The sequence below is a fragment of the Meleagris gallopavo genome, chromosome 2 (assembly GCF_000146605.3).
Source record: "Meleagris gallopavo isolate NT-WF06-2002-E0010 breed Aviagen turkey brand Nicholas breeding stock chromosome 2, Turkey_5.1, whole genome shotgun sequence".
NCBI lineage: Eukaryota > Metazoa > Chordata > Aves > Galliformes > Phasianidae > Meleagris > Meleagris gallopavo.
The window spans coordinates 19,733,658-19,750,244 of NC_015012.2; the positions used below are offsets into that span (position 1 = coordinate 19,733,658).

Below are 16,587 nucleotides of genomic sequence, written 5' to 3' on the forward strand. Positions count from 1 at the left end.
TTTTTATCTCTCCACTGATGGCCATTTATTTCACTATGAGAGGTTTTTGCATGCACGTGTTTGTTTTCTCCTCGTGTCACTTGCAGCAGTCCTCTGGGATCTATTCTAAGCTTCTCCATTGTTGACAATTTATATCTTGTCTGTGAGACAAGTTATTCATAAGTATAGGGCTTGACTTTTGCTATTATGCTGATGAAACCCAGATTTATATTTCACTTAAACTGAATATTGATTCTGCTGTCTCTGCGTTTGAGGCTTGTTTGCTGGACATAAAACTTTAAATGCAACTGAATTTCCTCCAGCAGAATGCAGATAAAATCAAAGTCCAATGATGGGATGGGACCCTCTCCAGCATTTTTGGAGGTATTGAGGTTTAGTTCAATGAACCTGGTAGCTTCTTCGGATCTGAGGTGAGGGTTTTGGAAGTTTTTTTTTTTTCTTTTGCTGGAAACTTCAGCTGAATATTTAAAGCTTGCTTAAAACTAGTCTAGATGCAAAAGTTGCACTTCCAAAAATGAAGACGTGATTTTGAAGCTCATGCTGGTCAAAAGGACTGTGCCCCGTAAATGCTAAGGTCACAATTGTTCAAGGAACTTGAGCATTTTTATTCTTCGTGGGCCAGATCTGTGTGAGCGTATTAATGTCTACTAGATTTCAGTGCACTTTAAGAAGCATTAAGATGCCTACTGTCCTGTACTCGGAAATAATTACTGAGATCTTTGAAATTTTATCTGTAGGTCTAATCAATAGATACTTGCATTCTTTGTAGCATTTGGCCTCTTAGGCATTTCTTGAAATACTGCCTAATTCCTCAGCTGTGTTGCATGATTCCCTCAAAAAGTCCTTATTTAAACAAACTTCATGAGACCTAATGAGTTTCTTCATTTCTATAGAATTTCTGAAACAAAATATTTCAGCTTTTCTCAAGAGCTGCTGAGAATGGTGTACAGTACCCATTTTTCTTAGCTACTGGTAGGCCCTTTTGACACACAGTACTGATCTGCAAAAAGGTGGTGCTGGGGTTTGGTGCAATTTCCATGCAAGTGCAATGTCACTCTTCCACAATTGCACTTAATTGTGTACTTGGAGTGCTTCTTTAAATTAATGGCTTAATGTCTTCCTGGTGTGTATAACATGTCCTTATTTCCTCTCTGAAACCACTGAGCAAGCAAAAGGTTGGAGTAGAACTTTTCAGAAGGTTTTATTATTGCCTTTTTATTCTTTGGTAGGACTGTCTGGTGCACTGCAGCAGGTGTCTTGCCTCTCACAGCGTCCTTCCTTAAGTAGTGTGCTTCTCACAGTCCAAATACTTCTGCCAAGTGATGAAAGACCAAGGGAAGATTCCAAGATATGCCAGGGGAAATACATTTTGGGCACTCTATCTTGGACTCTCAGAACTATCAAAGGGGAAACAAATCGTATTTCTGACTTTGGAGATTTACAGAAAGAAAAATGAGTGAAAAGTCATGGAGATTATGGCAGGACCAACTGCGTGGAGCACAGAAAATGTCAGTTGTCTAGGTCACTTTCAGAGATGACAAGAATGGCACTCGGTTACCAGCCTGTCCATCAAACTGGTGGCTGAGGTCCAGTTTGTGCTGCTTAGTTACTGACTAACAACTGAGTGACTTTTACAGCTTAAAATGGGGTGAAGCAGGTTCATTACTAACCAGTAATGGGTAGTCACCCATTTGTAATATCCCTGAGCTTTTGCCTTCTTTTCTTCATTTTAATTCAATATTTCTGCTTGTCACACTGAGAGAAAGATACACCACAAAACAGTGACAAAATCAAAGACGTTTCCTTCTTGGACTCTCTGCTTGCTATCCCCTTTGTTTGAAAGAGGGGGTTTTCTTGCAAGAGAAAATCTTCTGAAAAGTAAAGCAAGCACAGCTATATTCTTTCAATGCTTTAAAGGTGATATGTACTCTAAATACTCTTTTGCTGAACTAGATGCTTCCTTTGCCCTCGTACAGTAGGGCACACAATAGAAGTTCTACTTGAAACCATGCAATTTCTTTTAAAAAGCCCCTCTTCTGGCACCATGTTTCTGTTGCCAACAGTATCCTAAATTTAAGTGTGAAACAATGTACTGATGAAGCAAACGTTATTTTTGTTCATTAAACAAAATGTTTTTGGCTTCCAGATTTACTGGTGAGACAGTTACGACACCACACTTGTGGGACTTTTCCCAGTACGTTGCTATTCTGATCTATTCAAAACCATGGCAAGCTATCCTTTAAAAAGACATTAGTGTGAGTATCGCAGGAAAATATATTCCAGGGCAGTAGATGACTTGATATGATTTCCTTGATTGTATCTTTTTATTTATGAGGCATAATTTATGACTGCTGAAAAGCAAACTAAAATGAGTGATGACTAATTACAGCCAAAGTAATAAATCAGAAGCGGAGAAAGGAGTGGTGATTTTGATCGAATCTATTGAATTAGCTGTTGCCCTTAGCTATTACAGGTATTGGAAAGACCTTTTAATATCTGCTTATCTCTCTCATGGGAATGCGGCAACTATCTCATTATATACCCATAGGAAACAAATTATTTAATTTTCTACCTTTTAGAGTTAAACTTGCTTACATCTCTCATTAATTACGGGTGTTATACTATGTTATATGAAATGAGCATCCTTTAGAATATGGTAATGTTATGCAAGTCCCAAACTGTTTGCCTGTAATCTTTGTCTTTCTCTTTCACCTCCTTAGAATGGGTTTAATACTTTTATTAGATATAAAGATTTGAATAGTGAAGATGAATAGCAATGTTAAGAGGTTCAAATTATCGCAATGCTAGAAGCCTGGACCTACAGTCCAGCCCATTATATGTTTATGGCCTCCCTAAGTATGCTGACTGAGTGCTAAATAGGTAAGAGAATAGATTTCAGGATGGGCAATCAGAAAACACTCTTTTGTTTACTACCTCTTTGTATCGCTGAACATGAGTGGATGTGATACCTTTTTTCTATTGCCTTTGCTCTATTCCTACCAGATTGCAACCACTTTCGAAACTTTCTGCTTTGCTCATACCTTCCTGACACTGCAGTGCCCAGAATGAATACATTATTTTAATGTTGGATGCTAGACTTCTGTAGGCAGGGTTTGTGCTTTAAGTTGTGCTGACGTTGCATTAGGAATCCCAAATTACCTAGACTGCACGTCGATCAGGTCTGACGAGAAGAAAGATTTGTGAAGAGTGCTGCAAATGACGGTGGCAGAGAGCATCTCTGGGTTTCTCTAATTTTATTTAACTAGCCAAGATTATAGGTTTCAATTTTCTTGTGGAACGCTGTTCAAGCATAACTAAAATTTGGTGCTGTGTTTCTGAAACTTACTGATATCATATCTTACACATCTCTAAAATATCTTACAATCTTGGAAAAAAGCTACACTGGGAAAACCCTGTGTTTATATAGTCATAGGGCTATAAATGAACAGGTCTTGGTGAAGAAAACAGTCTCAAAGTAGCGCTGTGTGTTTGCACCTCCAGGAATCAACTGTAGAAACGGAGGAGTCGTATCAGTTCAGCTCTGCTACTGCTCATCTCTCCTGGCATATGCAGAGTGGTGCTAGTGCTGAATCCTTCTTGGAAGGACCAGCAGTCAGTTGTGTTGTCCTTGAATTCCCCTCGAGCAGACAGCTGAGGTCTTGCCCCTCACAGAAGCACGTTAACTTCAGTGTGGTCTGATGTACAGTGCCTGAAGGGCTTGGTGGGAGCCTGCAGTCACTGCTAGTTAACAGTGAACTTTTGGAGGAGGGCGATTGTCACCTGGTCTCTGTGCAAAGTGGAGGATGCTGGATCTGCCTGTCCTAGGAATTCAGCAGGAGCTCAAGACTTCTGCCTCCAGACAGGCAAACTTCCACCAGACAGCCCACCCTTCTGCCTGTAGCTTCCTTGCTATACTTCAGTAGAGGTGAAGGAGAACGGGTCCTCTCAGAGAGTTTCTTACGCTCACTTTGCAGGAGCGGTGGGAGCTTCCTGGTTGGCCCCTGTGCTTACAGGGGGAATATCTGTCACTGCTGGGACCAGGTGTGAGATGTGAGCGGTGTGAGCTGGCAGGCATTACACATGCCGTCCTCTGCCAGACCTCTGCTCAGTCAGCTTGTGTTTATGCTTGTTTGTGTAATTGGAGTCACGATCAAAAGATCACTTTAATCACTGGGTGAATTTTTGGTAACACAATGCATTTTTTCTGCCTCAATCACAGACTATATTTGTCCTTTGAGGGGGTTACATTTGTGTACTTCATTTTGGTAGCTTCTTCACTGTCCCTTTTCATCACAGAGAAACTTAGTGCTTGCCTGCTTGCTTGTCTTCTTCTGATGCTTTTCTTCAGCTTTAGTGGTGGTCCAGCTGCTTCCCTCCATTCCCTCCTGTATGAAGTAGATACTTTCACATATGATCTCGATTTGATAAAAGAAAAAAATGACTTTTTCAGTTTACAATACAGCTTGGCCAGGTGAGGACCTCGGGCCTGTGTTGCTCAGAGGTGAAGACGACACCCGCTCAAGGCATCTCTATCTTTGAGCCATTGTAATTTTACTACCCTGTATGGGGAAAGTTGCTATTCAGCTTTACTGAGCTTGAACAAGTGCTCTCAGGCTGTGGCCAATTTCTCAGCACTTTCCTTCCTGTTCTCCTACCTCTTGCCCCTTCTTGCTGGGCCAGTGAGCCTTCAGGTTGTCCTGTGATCATTTTGAGCAATGCCTGAACAACAGTCTCATGCAAGAGCTGAGATCCACGCACGGTCATTGGTGATGATAAGCTTAGTTATCTGTAAGTAGACTTCTCTAGTCCTCTAGATATACAGGCTCCTCTCTGGTTCCACCTCATAATCTAATGTGATCCAGAGGCCAGCAAATTTATAAAGAGTTTAAAAAAATATCTCATGTAGTGTAGCTGATTTTGGAGACCTCTCCTGCTTTTTTTTGAGGGAAAGTAGCCATTAAAAGCCATACATCTTTTGGCAGAGTGCAGAGCCATGCACCATGATGTCATAGTTAATGCTTTTGAAAGCAGTATATTCAGAAGGTCAGGTTATAAGAAGTGTTTGATGCCTTTCTGCTGTTTTGTCATTCAGTACATTCCTGCCTACATGAGATCTGTGCTCTGAGGTAGCTTTTAGAATCTTCTGCCATTCTGAACAGCAAATGATGCCTATTAAGCTGTTTACATTTCTATGTGGATGCAATAAATATTTTCTGTGCTGATTATGTCATGCCTTAAAAGGACTCTTTTTGTGTGCCAAAATAAAACTTATTACAAAAGTCTAAAGCATGGAATTTCATCTTAGCCAGGCTTTCAGTTATCCATGCCCTTTTTGCGGTGATTTTCTGAGGAGCCGTGACCAAATCAAACCTCTGATTTTAGCAGGTGCTTCTCATTGCCGCTTCTGTTACCTTGCTGTCTGATTTCTTCATGCACTGAAATGACTGAACATGAACGTTTCCATCTGCAGCCATTTCTGTGCACTTACAACTCTGGATCTCCAAACACAGGCCAGAGTTTACTTGAATGACGATTCTCATAGGGAAAAATTTTTATAGCCATCCATTCTTTTTACAGATGATTAAGCAGAAGCAGGAGGAGTCAGGGGAGTCAGGATTATGTCAGTGTAAATCCAGAATTTAGATCCTCTGAAGTCCTGTTGAGCTCTCACAGTGTTTTCCAAAGCCACTGTGAGTTTTGCACAGCTGAAGATATTCTGCTGGAAATATGTCTTGGCACGGCTGAGTCGCTAAGTTTCCCTCACTGGTACTCTGAGACCATGACTGTCAGACAGGCCGAGATGCATCTTGACCTCTTTTTGCAGAGGAATGTGATGCTCAGAGGATGGGCTCAGTGTCCTTCCCTGGAGATGGACCTGGCTAGGAAAGCATGTCTGCTTGCGCTTGCCCTTGCTCTGCCCAGTTGATCTTGGTTTTGTTATGTTTGTACAAAGTGGAACAGCCTTGAAGGGTGCACACTGTGCACAGACAGGGGTGGGTTGTGCGCTTGGGCACTTCCGCTCTGGAGGGCAGTGGAACTGATTGCATCCATTGGAGCGTGTGATTGAAATGAAATTACTGCCCTCTGAGAAGAGGTCTTCAGCCACCCAGATGTCACGTGAAAACAGATCAGCATTCCCTTTTCCCTTGTCCTGAGATGGTGTCATCAGAAATAAGGCTTGTTTTCTGAAAGACATGGCTTAGGTACCTATGATATGGGAAGGATGGAAGAAGATGCCTCCCACCAGCTCTCAGTGAGCTATGCTGCATCCCTTTCTTCTCCAAACTTCCTAAGGGGTCCCATTTCGAGGCCTGGTTGCTGTGCTATGCAGGCAGCCTCTCTCCGTAGTTCATGGCCATCAGTTATAGTGTGGAAGCTGGTCCTGCAGCTCAGGCCCAACACTGCCACATTCTATGCTCATTAAGACTGCAGCCTGGTGTGCAGCCGGAGCTTTAGAACTAAGGTCAGTGCTGAGTCGAGGCAAGTGGCACACTCAGAGCTGCTTTTTCCATATGTGGCTTTTTCTCTCCACAAAGAAATATGCTCCTTGAAATGAGCTACTGTGGGCAAATCTTTGTAGCAGCAGGGACTTAACTCAGATAGAGGGTTTGACCTACTGCAGTAAAGTGAACAGAGTTTGACTTACGAAAAGTTCACAACAGAGATACATTACCAATTTCACTGAAAATGAAAGTATTCTGGCAGAGCTTTTTATTGTAGGGTGTCATCTGCACTTATATAGTGTTTCACTGGATGATATTATATGTTACTGAAGGAATGAGGCAGTAACTTCAGTTTTGTAGTTGGCAGAACCATAGTCTTCAAAGCCTCTGAGGTAGTTTTTGGCCCTTTTCCTTTCCCGGGCCCCTTGTGAAGTGTTCTGTGGTCTTGGAACTTAATATTGCCAGCTGGAAAGATGCCAGGGTCAATCTTGAAGAACTCTAATTTCTAAACCTCTTATTTTTTTAAGGCTCAGTCCCACCAGCCACTTCCCCAGGACTTCTTCCTGAAGTAGATCACATAAGAACGTGTTTTACTGTTGTTAGAATTGCTCGGCGTGAAAGCTTACTAAGGAATACTTCTACTAAAAATCGCTCAGACAGTCCTCTTGTATTGCCATTTAGATCTATCATTCTGATTGATCACTGTGTGGTTGGCTAATATTGAGCCTAATTTAACCCTACACACTCACGCATCCATCTATTCTGTCTATTGTACCTGACATTCTACAAATTACTTACTCATGCAAATGACGACCTAAGGCAACCTTTTATGATATTCGTGTTTAATTATACAAATGGTTTTTGATAAATAAGATTATACATCCTTCCATATGTTTATTCACTCCTTGATGAAAGCAAAATTTAATTTTCATGCAGATTTGTTGAAGACTGTGTTTAATAAGTGCTGAGTTTTATGTAGTCTGCAGATCACTCTGGTTTTGGGAAGCTGACAAAACCAGTAGGTGTAGTTCACAGAGACATGTGGCTTTTAATCAGGCCTTGTTCAAGCTGCTAAATTTTGAAATCTTGGAATTGAAACAGTTGCCTTTGTGCTCAGGCAGTAAAGTGAATGTCGTTGTGGAAGTAACTGAGAGATGCTTATTTAACCGTAATTTTCAGTGGGCTTTGTTTATATTATGGGTTACTGAAAACATTGCCAAATGATTGCTACAGAAATATTTTTAAGAGAGAGATGTCCCTGTAAAAATGTCAACTTTTAAGAGTAACTAGAATTTGTCTTGTGCAATTCAGTCAAGGTGAACATAATTAGATGTCAGACAGTGGCAGGCTGAACTCACTGGGGCTGCTTGCACACGTGAAGGAATTGAGAGGAAAGGAGACAAATGGCAGGACTGGATGTCAGTATTTTTGTTCACATTTGTTTGAAAATGTTATCAGCGTTGATCCTCTTTGCATGGCACAACAAAGACAGCGCTGGGAATTTCGGTAAGTAGGAGCTATGTGAATACACACTTCCTGAGACAAGAAATCTACTTTTCACGTAATTTTTTTCTGTTAGGAAGTCATTGGATCAGTACAGGTACTGGGCTGCAGACAAGGGACATTTTGCACAGGGGCTGTCATACTGTGTCTTTCTTAGCAGAATTAAAGCTGCAGTAGCATCCTAGAGAGCTGTGGAGTTTTTGTGAGCTTGAGTCCTTCATTGATAGTCTGTTTCTGTATGCCGAAGGTGTGGTCAGTGAACTCGGCGGGCCGGACACCGAGCGGCTGGACACGCTGCCGGACAGGCCCTGCTCCTCCCGAGGGCCTGGCAGCTCCCCTCTTCCACACGGTGGCATCTACAGTGGCCATAGTGAACATCAACCCTCCTCTTAAGCCGAACGGGGTGGTCAGTATCTACAGGCTGTTTTCTAATGATACTCGAGGGACTGAGGTGGTGGTAAGTATTGTCAAAATCGTTTGTATACTTCCATTTTAACTTGCGTTTTTTTAGCATTAGCAGTTTTGTTCTTAGTAACTGTCTGCTGGTTGCAAATTCTTCCTCTCCTGCTCTCCCTTTGTTGCCTGCTCTGCAATGCTCTCTTCTGGCCAAAGCGGGTCCTACACTTTCACTCAGCTAAACGTGCTTCTCAAGGAATTATCTTCAGCATTCAAATCTTTCTCACTTGGTAATGTGCTGTGACAATGTGACGAGAATCCACAGCGTTGTTTTGGGGATGGCTTACCATCCAAATGAAATACTTCCAGACAGCTCCTGCCAGTCCAAATGGTGCAGGTGGAAACGGGAGCCAGGAGGAAGTGGTCGTGTGCTTTGGATAGCGTACAGGCTTGAAGTTCCAAAGAAAATGCTCTGAGTTACCCTTAAAATCTATCTTATTGGTAAGAAGTATTGCATGGCAAAGCACTAAAGAATAGTGCAAGTAAAAAGATAATGGTGTCTCAGTCTAGATCACCTTAAAAGAAGTTCTTAATGGTGACATCTTCAGTGCAAATCTTAGCTATTTAATCAAATCCCAGTGAACCAATTCTCTAGGCAATACCTCCTTTTGGTGTCTGTGCCATGGAGGGCTCCCAGCCTCAAATGTGGAGTCATTTTCATCTCTAGCTTGGACATTGCTGCATCGTAGAGCCCATAATCCAGACTGTGGAGGATTGCATGTGATCCTCAAATGTTTCCTCAGTTTTGATTGTGTCTGGCTTGTGGATTCCCGTTTTCTAGGGTGGGCACATGGGAAGCAAGAAAGAAAGAGTAGACTTACATATATGTTTATAGTAACAGATTGATACTATTTATTTTGTGTTTGCACAAGAAAGCTCAACAAATGTGAGGAGACTGCACCAACACAGATGATGCTTTTATAGGGTTGACATACAGCTGTGATTTTCCCTTGAGACTGATTCCATTAGGTGTCCAGGCGTGATTGGACACAGTTAAGCTAGGAAACCTGCAGAGTTTCATTAATGTTTTAAAACAGAGATGTGAAGAAAATCAAGAGCTGTGCAAGTTGTCTGGAGCAGTTACCACCAAATCAGTACAAAATATTGGAATAACTTTTGCCCGTAATTATCTCTCTGGTTTTCACAAGAAGGCAAGTACTGACACTTTTTTCTTTGTATGATCTTTCTCAGTTTGGAAATGTTGCAGATACCTTCTCAGGTCATCAAGCCCATCCACAGGTTTAAGCTGCCTACTGGTTGCATATTACGGATTTATTCCTCTATGCATTTATACCTCCCAGTGCAATCGGAGTGTCCATGTCTGATTCAGCTAGCTCATCTCCCTGGTGTCTGTTCCATCTCCATCCCATCACACCTGCCATGCTGCTGTCTCTAGCACTGGCATTAGGCAATACCAAATGCTTTTCTTTTCTTGCTTCACTCATTCCTTCCTATTTTCTTCTGTACTGTGCTGAGTCACATGGTGCTATGTGGAAACAAATCTTGCCCCCTGCTGGTGTAGATTATTTTGGTTTAAAAGCTGTATCCGTAAATGACTACAACGAAGAGGTGAAGTAGCTGTTCCTCCAAGCAGTTTAGAAATAAGTTTCCTTTGCCAGAACTTTCCCATGCTAGATGTAGAAGAGTTGCCTATCAAGCAGGATTGCATGGCACCATAGCCATTTCAGCGTGGAGCAGCACTCTGTTGGCCCTCTGCTCAGAGTCACATGCCTATCACTCTGCCAAGTGCTGTCTCCTGTATCCAAGCCAAGGAAGCTTTTGAGATATCCATGGGCACTTGCTAATACACTTACCATGCACTCATTTTCCACAGTCATTTATTTTTGTTTCAGTTCCTTTTAGCCCAGTGTTTCTCCTTAAAGGTTTGCAGTTTCTCTATCCCTGAGAATGACATATACAAGTTGATATACAGAGTTTACATCTCAACTCAAGAGGTCTGTAAGGCCACCGATGGCGTGGTCTTTTCCTTTGAACAGTGCCCTTTAACTTTGTAATGGGAGGAAAATAACCGCAGAGGTCCGAGTGCAAAGCAGCTGCATTAATGTCAGACTTGAAGGACGTGCAGAACCTTGTGCCCATAGTCTTTTGGAGTTAATTTATCCTGATAACTCTTATTTAGTACTTGTGGTGCTTGAACGTATGACAAGTTTCCTCTTAATTTTTTGCAGCTGTCAGAAGGGACTGCCACCCAGCAGACAATACATGGGCTAAAACCTTTTACCACGTACTCCATTGGTGTGGAGGCCTGCACCTGTTTCAACTGTTGCAGCAAAGGACCCACGGCCCAAATCACCACGCAGCCAGCTCCCCCCTCTGAGCAGCCACCCCCACAGATCCGTGCCGTGACCTCCAGGAATGCCTCTTTCCAGTGGAGCGCCCCTCAGTCACCCAATGGCATTGTCACCAGGTGGGAGCTGCAACCCAGCCAAATTTCAGCTAGCTAGAGGTGGTGGCAGAGCAACCTTCCTGAATGTAAATTGTAATCATGTGACTGAGAGCTCTAGATGGTTGGAACAGCCACAGTCGTTATTCCTGGTGTTGGTGATGATATCTCATGTGGCCTAAGTAGCATCCAGGAAGCATTTAGGTGAACCGGTTGCTTTTCCCATGAGCAGGACATAGGGATTGATGAAGGTGGAGAGAATGCTGGGAGTGGAGGTCATTGTCTAAAAGCTGTGGTTGCACAGTGAGAGTGGTGAGATCAATTGTCTGCAGGAGGCAGATGTGTCTTGTGGTTAGTAAGGCCGCTAGCCGATGTGCGGAAGTGTTGATGCCTTTTAAGGCACCAGTAGTTTCATTATGAGTGTGACTGACAACCACAGTTTTTCATAGACCACAGCTGGGGCCAAAGTCTCCAGGAGAAAAACTAGCATCACATTCAGTATCCTGTCTGGTAGCCAGACATACAGCGATCAAGATGAAACGGTTGGTTGGTTGGTTGGTTGTGATGAAACAATCGTGTTATGTTATAAAAGTTAATCTAAATCTTCACTGTCTTCTCAGCTATGAGCTCCATGTGCACGTGGCTTGTCCTCTGAACCTGCAGCCGGCCGTAAAAGCTTGCAGCCCTGGCCCAACTGAGGTGAAGTATACAGGAAATGGACAGAGTGCCAACGTATCGAACCTCGAGCCTTACACAACCTACAACCTGCGAGTTGTGTCTTACAACTCCGTGGGCAGCAGCGCCTCAGAGTGGGTTGGCTTCACTACAGAAAAGGAGCGTGAGTATGAGATCAGAAATTTCTGCTTCTGCTGCATGGGGCAGAGATCTGTTGTTTCTCTTCAAGAATAACCTGTCTTAATTCATGCCACACTTCTGCCTGGTTCATTAAAGTTTTCCACAGGTTTCATCTGAACGTTTGGATCCTCGTGAAGAATTTATCAGTAACCAACCACAGCAAGGCACTACTTTAAATTTGTGTGGTGTTGTGTGGGACTTGGTTTGTGGCCTGAACCAATGATTGAGCACCTGGTGAAGGTACACAGCCAGACCTGGGAGCACAGGTGAAGGCAGTTTGCCTGTGTGATTAGAAGGGGTGGAACCAGGTTCTCCCTAAGCCTCATTTAAGTGCTGACTGCCACGAGGGAAGGATCTCCATGTGGAGATTTCTCCTTCTGGAGTATTTTATCTCCCCCCCAAAAAATGAAACAAAAAGTTAAAACTAAAATCAGCTACAAAATGAGGGAGTATGACACTGGGCAGCAGTTCTTGCCATGGTGTGATGGGGCCAGGGGGCTCACAGCAGCCTTGCGATGGGTAAGCAAATCTTTCTTTCTTTGACTGGATTGTGACCATCACTCTTTTTTGCGTGATTTAGAACTGGTTGTCTGCCATTGCCTTTCCCTATAGCTGGTGTGTATGGAAGAAAAACGTGCAGGACTCGTGCCTACAGCCAGAACAGATTTTTACCATCAAAACTGAATTTCTGGTAGTCTAGCATGAGCTTTTATTGAAAAGATCCCTAGTGCTGTAGCCAATCGTTCTGTAACAGATGAGATCATTTCACCTCAGCATGCCAGGACAGGGCAAAGAGAATCTTAACTTTTTCTCACATAGTCTGGTGCTAGGATTTCAGAATCCTTTTTATAGAAATCCCACTTAAATCAATAGATACTTCTGCTGAGTAGATAGTAAAAATGTATCACCTGCTATGTTGCATGGATTCTATCTCTAAATTTAGGGTAACGTAGCCCCAGATTTTCTTGACCACCCAGATTTTCTATGTGACCACTATAAAAACAAAAAAGTCTTTAAAGCTGTTTTGCAGGCTGAAAACTGTAATGTGATTGATGAACTTTAAAATGGAGAAAATAGGTGAGACATACAGAACAAAACTGTTTAATAGCCATTTTCAAACCCCTGCCCACTGGGTCTGCAGCCTTCATGTGTCAGTCTTTCTTGCCTTGCTGAACTTTCACATGGATTTCCTGAATCACTCTGAAAGTCTCCTTCCTCTTGCCTGGAAGGTTTGGTTTAGTGAAAGTGGGCAATTAGAGGCGAAGCGTAGCTGGACAAGCAGCTTCCGTGTGAACAAACCAGCACGTGGTGGGCATGTGGTTTAATGACAGAGTCACAAGAAGGGACCACCTCAAACTGAAATTGAGTCATTTGTCAGCAAGCTGTTATGCCCAACTGATGAAAACTTCCTCCCTGAAGTGAGTTCTGTTTCTTTTCTCTCTGTCTGCTCTGGCTTTTGTACTACGTACAGGCTCTCCAGGCTTGCAAAAGAGTCCTTTCTTTAACAAGTTTGGTTGCCAGAGGTAGGTGTGCTGCAGATGAACTTGCAACTTGAACAACCTCCTGTTTCTCTCTGTGACACCCCCTGAGTTGGGATTTAATCTGTGCAGTTTTAGTGCTGTACCATGAAGGCAAAGGAGGAGAAATCTAGGACTTTATTTTAAAGATATGAAACATTTCTGCTTTCTCAGTGTAGGGGCTGGCTTGCTACTAAACTTTCTCTTTTCTCCGTCTATCTGCTCCTACTAATGAATATGAGACAGCTAAAACACGTGTGAATGAGCTTAAATCATTCAGAGCCTGTTTCTCTCTGCTCTGTAATTCTGCCATGCTTGTTGCCTAGAAATGGGGTTTTCTTCTCTTGCAGCACCTCGGTACATGGCTCCGTTCTCAGTTGTTAGCAATTTATCTACCATCTACATAGACTGGAGTCGCACTTTCGTACTGAACGGACGCCTGAAGGAGTATGCATTAACTGAGAGTGGGCAACGCATCTACAGTGGCTTTGACACCGAGTTGTATTTGCCGAAGACATCTGACAAAAGTCAGTTTCAATTTCCTATGTCTATCTTCCTTTGAAAGACGTTGAGCTCAATTAATAGTGTTAATATCGTTGCTAAATTTGAGGAATGTGCCTCCCTGGAAGTCTCATGCTAAGAGCACAGGAGCTACTGCTTTTCTTCCTAAATGGAGGAATGAAAGGGAGTCTGTGCAGCAGCTCTGGCAAGTTGTGCTCCATCTAAATACTTGCAGAATACTATAGCCAAACTCATTGAACTGCATCCAAGCAGATGCTTGAAACAAAAATTCTTGGAACTAATAACCATTTTATCAGAGTAAAACGGTTATTAGGGTGAGCCTGCTTTAGTTTATTGTGAGGGCTGAGCTTTACCAAATCTCGGAGCTGTATTGCAATTCTGTTCTTTGAGGCTGTGCTCTAGAAAAAAAAAAAATGCATGAAAATAAACAGGCTCCAGCCTTTTTTTTTTTAATATATATATTAATAATATAATATAATATATATGTATTTTAAGGACTATATCAGTATCGTTTGGAATTGGCCTTGTTTTGAAATGCAGTTTCTCTTTCAGAAACTTGGAATGTTTAAAACGAAAACTAATCATGTCAACAGAGGAAAAATGAAAACAAAAAAGAAAGAGAGATTCTGTTTTTAAGAGGTTTTTCTTTGTATGTTACAAGGATTTGTCACTTACTTTTTACTTTTCTGGATACTACTGTGATGCTAATACTTTTTTAAATAATCAAATGTTTTTAACAAGTTTCTATCAGCTTTGAACAAATGGCCTAAGGAATTTGTGGCACAGTGATGGGATAAATTGAAATTTGCCAGTTGTATACAATTGAAAAAGGGAGAACTGAGTGTTGAAAGAGGAGCGTAATTTGTAGCAATGTCATAGTGATGTTTATCATGTGTTCTGCCATACCTAGTGGTTTAGGAATTGAATACTCATGTATAAGGGATTATGAGGCTCTAATCTTGAACTCGGGTAGCTTGTGTTTGGTAATGTGCTGTGCTTGCTTGGTTGTTCTGAGCTAGCGATCTCTACTGTTGGATAGTGGTGAAAAAGCAACACCTACAGAATTCTGATTTCTCCTTTTTTGCTTAGCTTTTCTGTTTCAAGTAACATGCATCACCGATGAAGGGAGTGCCATGACGCCAGTCATCAAGTACAGCGCTGCCGATGGACTTGGTAATGACATGAAGAAATTACCTATTGCCTACTGATTTTGTGTTTGTGGTAAAAATGTGATATGCAGTGCATGCTAGGTAGAGTGGAATCTGACTGAGGGATCATGCCATGAGATTTCTCAGGACATTTGCTTTATAGATCCTTTACTTGTTTTGTAAAGGTAATGGGTTTAGTGTGATGAAATCCTAGTTCAGTTGTTGCCCTCTAGTAGATACCTACCACTCAAATGTTCAAATTTCCTTTTAGCTCAAACTATTTCTAACTGACTTTGCTTTTAATTAATTTATTGTGTGTTAGCATTTTGTTTGGCGTCTTAAAATAGATCACCCTTGTCTTTGCAATTACTCTTTATACTGTAGTTCCCCGATATACCTCTTCATGCTCTCAACTATGGTCCTGCAAAATTTCAGACAAGGCTATGGTAAAAGCGTTGTGAAGTTTTCCCATATCCATCACCTTCATTTGTTCTTTTTGACTGCTGGGTGCACCCTGCATCTACTACAAATTGGATCAGCACCACAGGCAACTTGCAGTAGAGACTTGGAAGCGAAGGTGATGGAAATCCCTTAGCTAAGTGTCTCGATACGCATGTAGGATTCCAAATAACCAAGCAATTCTGAATTCTGTCACAGAGATTTCTGTTGCTTGTGTTGTGCAAAAGCAGCCACGTGGCTGTTTTTTCTAACAGGCAGGGGAAGGAGGAATAAAGTGTTTCATGTTGTTTTCTTTTATATTAATTTATTATTCATTTTTGTTCAGTCTTCCTCACGCTCTTTTTAACTGTGCAGGCATGCTGCTACAGGCATTGTCGTGTAGAAAATGTCCTCTGTCCGTACCTCTCTGAAATTACTGTAGTCATTTCCACTCTTCAAGGTTACTTGGAGAACCTTTTTTTTTTTCTTTTTCCCCCCCCTCAAATTCCACCTCCACCGCCTCCTTTCTTGAGAGCTGCTGCTGCAGTGGTGATTTCCAGCCTGAGCAGCAATGCCGGAACTTTAAGCAGGGTCTCTTGAGGGTAGTAAGCTTTTTATTATAGCCCGCCAGCATATTGAACCATTATGCCACCTTGAACGTAAGTGCAAATAAGCACATGACGACAAAATGACTTAAATTCCTGCCTAATTTATTAGAGGCGAAAGGGATAGCATATTGTTAAATGACTTTCTGAAATAACATTCTCTTTCTCCCCTAATCCCTCTTGATTTTTACAGGTCTGATCTTGACAACACCTGGAGAGAAGGACAAAGCAGAGTCCAAAAGTGTAAAATTCTACAATGAGCTGTGGTTTGCAGTTCTGATGGTAGTTCTAGGTTTGATCCTCTTGGCTATTCTTCTCTCCTTAATTCTTCAAAGGAAAGTGCACAAGCAACCCTACGCACGAGACAGACCTCCTTTAGTTCCACTCCAGAAAAGAACATCGCCAATGAGTGTGTATTCAACAGGTGAAACTCATCCGGTAGGTTGGGCAAAACACAATTACTCATATCCATTATGTCATACTTCTGTCTGTCCTTCACAGATTTCCTTTGTCCTTTGACATTTTGCACTCCTATTTCACAACTGAATGCTGTTCAGTGTAGGAAAAGGACTGTCTGGTGTGCCTATGAAGGCACAGAGAGCCAGGATGAAGGCACTCGGTTCAAAAAGATTGCTGTGGCATCTGGTCTGCAGGCCCTGACATCTCTGGACCTGAAATGCTGATAATTCTTTAAGA

The 16,587-nt window shown here is 42.2% G+C and overlaps 1 protein-coding gene across 1 annotated transcript in view; it reads left to right on the forward strand.

Annotated features, from left to right (window-relative positions):
• The window catches only part of USH2A (usherin), a 395,196-nt gene that overhangs the window by 374,654 nt on the left and 3,955 nt on the right, over nucleotides 1-16,587 (forward strand). Inside the window, 6 exon segments of the mRNA XM_019612664.2 lie at nucleotides 8,194-8,403; nucleotides 10,592-10,830; nucleotides 11,427-11,644; nucleotides 13,529-13,705; nucleotides 14,790-14,873; nucleotides 16,085-16,329. Of these exon segments, the coding sequence (XP_019468209.1) occupies nucleotides 8,194-8,403; nucleotides 10,592-10,830; nucleotides 11,427-11,644; nucleotides 13,529-13,705; nucleotides 14,790-14,873; nucleotides 16,085-16,329 (1,173 nt within the window).